This window comes from Zea mays, chromosome 5 (genome assembly GCF_902167145.1).
Source record: "Zea mays cultivar B73 chromosome 5, Zm-B73-REFERENCE-NAM-5.0, whole genome shotgun sequence".
Taxonomy (NCBI): Eukaryota; Viridiplantae; Streptophyta; class Magnoliopsida; order Poales; family Poaceae; genus Zea; species Zea mays.
Genome location: NC_050100.1, coordinates 63,898,961 through 63,903,370, shown reverse-complemented (window position 1 = coordinate 63,903,370; position 4,410 = coordinate 63,898,961). Strand labels below are relative to the sequence as shown.

The 4,410-nt window shown below is 53.4% G+C and overlaps 1 protein-coding gene across 2 annotated transcripts; it reads left to right on the top strand.

Annotated features, from left to right (window-relative positions):
* The first annotated feature begins 822 nt into the window (after positions 1–822).
* On the top strand, positions 823–4,034 carry LOC103628237 (putative UPF0496 protein 2). Of its 2 annotated transcripts, none has more exons than XM_023300129.1 (2): positions 823–1,220; positions 2,637–4,034. In XM_023300129.1, exons 1-2 carry the CDS (start codon positions 986–988, stop codon positions 3,827–3,829), a joined length of 1,428 nt encoding a protein of 475 aa, XP_023155897.1. In that variant the 5' UTR covers positions 823–985; the 3' UTR covers positions 3,830–4,034. The 2 variants fall into 2 exon arrangements, with proteins under 2 accessions (XP_023155897.1, XP_008646698.1); XM_008648476.4 differs by lacking the exon at positions 823–1,220 and adding an exon at positions 1,261–1,780.
* Positions 4,035–4,410: the final 376 nt, after the last annotated feature.

Below are 4,410 nucleotides of genomic sequence, written 5' to 3'. Positions count from 1 at the left end.
CGCCATATATATCACGGCTGCTGTGTAAATTTTGCTTGCGTGCGTGGTGGTGACTGGCGCGGATGGAGTGCTGCCCGCGGCGGCCGGCGGGGGTGGTTGTGTTGTGGACTTAGCTTGTGGTATATATATGGCAGGATGCTCAAGCTCAACTCAGCACTTGTGTTATGGCTACTTAGGGTGTGTTTGGTTTGATGTCAAAGTAGGATAAGTCGGGGGCGTCACTGTCCCCTAAATTTTTTGGATCACACCGCCCTCAAAAATCACTCCGGTGTTCATCTCGCCCCTGTTTGACTCTTAACCAAACACTATAGAAAACATGGCCGCCTTATTCCATCTCTCTTTGTATATTCAACCAAACGCACCCTTAACGACGCTTCCGGTCCAGGACGAGGCGGAGCGGCAGAGCCGACGCTGACGGCGACGGACCCTTCCAAGTGCTGCTGCGCGGACACTTGGAGGAGGTCAGTGAGGCGAGGTCGCTGCTCCCTTGCTAGGTGGATCCTTGGATGACAATTGGATCGACGTCTGCCGCGGCAGCCTGGTCCACGTGACGCAGCAGGCCGGCTGCTGGATTCTGGGCCTCACACGGCAGGCCAGCCCAATTGCAAGCTAGCACGGTTCCCTGCTGCCAAATTCTTTGCATGGTTGGTTGGCACTTGGCAGATCAATACAACAAGTCTTGATCAAGAGGCAAGAGCAGTAATAAAAACCAGATGAGCGACGGGGGGGCAACGGGTTTAATTAGGGAAGCCACGCGCGGCGCGGATACGGTTGCGTGAACGTGCACATCAGCTAGCTAGGTCTAGAATCATTCATATCACCACCCCGGACGTAAACGATCGATGGAGCCCTCCACCACTTCTCTCTCATATATCCATATCGATGTGGATCGCCGACAAGCGCGCGGTCCATGCATGGATCTGCATGCGGCCTCTCGCTCTTCTCTTTCTTCTTCCTCTAGCTTCCTGGTTCTTTCTTCTTTTGTATGCCTGCTAGCTGCCATCCGATCCGAAGAAGACCGCGATGCTCCGGGTCCAGCGGAGGATCCTCCGGTCGCGTGGCGTGGACGATTGTACGAGAGAAAGAGAGAGAGAGAGAGAGAGAGAGAGAGAGAGAGAGAGAGATCAGGATTGGCGATTTGCATGCCAAATCGCAATGCTGCGTGCTGGAGAGAGATATGGACACACACACAACAGTGATGCTGCCCAAGCAACGAGACGGTACGTACGTATCTCCGCATGCATGATATGCATGTATCTATCTGTGCCCGGCCCTGGGAATAATGTCGCGTGCTTTCGTCCGTCTCGTCTCGTCGTCCCTTTCTCTGCCGTGTTGCCTCTGTACGTGTCCTTTTCCTTCCTTAATAGCTCGAGCCTGTATCCAGAAAGAAGAAGCCAGCTAGCTAGCTCTCTCTCTCTCTCTCTCTCTCTCTCTCTCTCTGTTGGCGCGTGGGTGGGGGTGGCTTGTGGGCTCTCTTTCTTGCCTTGCAAGAGCTAGCTTTCTCTTGGATCATCATTTTCTCTGCCCCCACATTCCCGGATATCCCAGTGCCCTATATATAATTCAAGTTCCATGTGCAAAAACAAAAACACACACATACAGTTATGTTAGGTTGTTGACTGATCGATCAGACAAATCCAGTGGTAGCACGATTTTGTTTTATTTGTTCTCCGAACCAGCACCGCCAAAATGAGACCGTCATCGCTGCCTCCTTCTTCTTCTTCTCTGTCATCGTCATTGCCATCGTCGTCGTCGACCTCCATTTTCGGGATTGGAACTCGTAAGCCAATTAATTCCTACCAAAGCGTACGGCCATGCACGCCCGCCTTTGATCATGCATTCATCTTACTATATTATGGTTTTGCTACTTTGGTTCTTCTTCGATTGTCCGTCCTATATATCTTAGCAAACATGGATCCAAGTACAGTTTTGCCTTTGTGCTTTGAATGGACGATAGCAATGTTCCCATCGCACACACACAACACAACCGCAAGCTAGATAGATAGATAGATAGATCCAACTGAGTCACGATAGTAGTAGCCGTGTTTCTCTACTAGCTTGTTGAGTAGTGTGTGAGAATTTGGTACATGCATGCGTGCATGTACACTCCACACATGGTCATTGGTCAAGCAAGCTATATAGAGGCAGCATTTTTCATGCATGTTTTTCCTTTTTCTTGAAGCATGTTTTTTTTTTCCTTTTTCTTGTGTTGTTTGAAACGTGAAGAAGCATGCATGCATGTTTATCTCCTTGATCGCAGTGTCTGCGAATTGGAGTTGCTTTTGCTGGCGATATGATGATGCACATACTACATATATACATACACCTGTACTTATTTATTTCTATAGACTAGCTAAGCTAAGCTCGTTACTCTCCTGGAGTACATACTTGCATGTAAAGTAAAGCAACGCTAATATCTCTACTCGATCGGAAACCCCATTCCTTGACGCTTTCTCCCGCATGCCGTGTCGTCGTCCCACATATACTACATGTATGAACCACGCACGTACGTTTGCCTTGCTTATTTTGCCTTGTTTGCTTCTAGCTAGCTCTCATAGTCTCTCTCATGCGAGTATGCGACGTCGTCTCATCATCATCATCATCATCTCTCCAACTAGTCCGACTCATCGTTGCAGCCGATGACACCACCATGGAGAGGAGCAGCTCCACCTCTTCTTCCAGCAGGACGACTCCGGGCAGCTCGAGGCTACAGCCGACGCGCAGCCGCCTCGGCGTCGACGAGGAGTACGACAGCGCCTTCAAGTCCAAGTCTTTCCTCGACCTCTGGTCGCACGCGCACCGCCACCTCAGGCACACCTTCTCCTCCTCGCCGTCCTTCAAGCTCGCCACGTCGTCGTCGTTCAAGTCCGCCGGCGTCGTCAAGGACCACGACCACGACGCGGCGTCGGACGCCGCCTTGGAGCAGTCGTGCTCGTACACCGTCCTCGACGACTTCGTGCTGGAGCCCAGCCCGGAGGTGCTCGCGCGGGGGCGAGGGCGGCGGAGGCGGAGGCGCCGCGTCGACAAGCTGCTGGTCGAGTACTTCGACGTGACGCAGGAGGCCTGCGAGGCGTGCTCCTCGCTCCTCGCCGCCATCGCCGCGGCGCGGCGCCACCAGCTGACGCTCCGCCGCCTACTCCGCCGGCTGGAGGACGACGACGACGACGACCAAGCCGCCGCGTGGGACGCAGTCGCGGCGCACGTCCGCCTCGACAACCCTCTGTCGTCGCCGGGCCGGCTCGCGGCGTTCCACGCCGTGCACGGGCGGTGCGGCCCGCTCGCGGCGCGTCTGGCGTCGGCGCAGCGCCGGCTGCGGCGGCTGGCGCGGGCGATGCGCGTGGCGCGGGGCGCGGCCGCGGCGGCGCTCGTGGCGGCGTGTGCGGCGGCCATCGTGGCCTCGGTGGTGTTCGCCGCGCACGCCGTGGTGGGCATCGGGGCGGCCGCCGCTGCCGCGGGCGTGGGAGCTGGCCCGGCCACCTCCGTGCGGCGGCGGTGGTACGCGCGCGCGGGCGCCGCGGTGGACGCAGCGGCGCGCGGCGCATACATCGTTGGACGGGACCTGGACACGGTGAGCTGTATGGTGCGGCGCGCGCACGACGAGCTGGAGCACGGTCGCGACGTGGCGCGCATCGCGGTGCAGGGCCGCGGCGAGCGCCCGCTGCTGCAGGAGGTGACGAGGGAGGAGGCGGAGTGCGAGGAGGACCTCAGGACGCAGCTGGAGGAGCTAGAGGAGCATGTCTGCCTCTGCCTCATCACCATCAACCGGAGCAGGAGGATGGTGGCGCACGAGATGACGGGAGGCTCGCTGCAGCCGACGCCACAACATTAGCTTCTGTGTGAGTGAGAAAGACGAGGAAACGATTTGGTTTCTCATCATTGTTCATATGATCGATTCTATAGTTGAAACTAGACGAATAATTCTTTTACATGTACAGTAGTAGTATACGAAAATTTTTATAGGAAGGGTGTGTGTACGACCGAGGTACAAATACTCATTTGAACTTGTTTACTTGAGATATGTTTTTCCTTTTGTTTGTGCTGGTTTATTTTAGCATATTTTATATATTGCATTTAGATATGAACTAGAATTGGCAGTTAGGAATCGAGTTAGATCGTGTTTTTATAGTAGCACTACATTAATAAAACATTTATTAGGACTAGGTTGGAAACTATATTTTTTTCAAGAGATTTCATTTTCTTAAGATAAATTACTTTATTTTTCTTGATAAAATAGAATACCTTTTAGAAAAATGGACTTTCCAAACTGGCTTTTACTAATCTCTATCTCTATTATAGATAAAACACCAGTTTCAACAGTCGTTCTACGTCATCTTTTTACAAAAAAAGTCTCTACATGCGATGTTGGAGGTGAGGTTTGAACCTACACCCTCATAAAAATAGGGTGTGAGA

What these genes read in the sequence shown, in the direction of transcription:
- LOC103628237 (XM_023300129.1), top strand. Translation starts at nt 986, where the DNA reads ATGCCTGCTAGCTGCCATCCGATCCGAAGAAGACCGCGATGCTCCGGG. An exon ending in GCTGCCCAAGCAACGAGACG is followed by an intron (nt 1,221 to 2,636) that starts GTACGTACGTAT and finishes TCATCGTTGCAG; the next exon opens with CCGATGACACCACCATGGAG.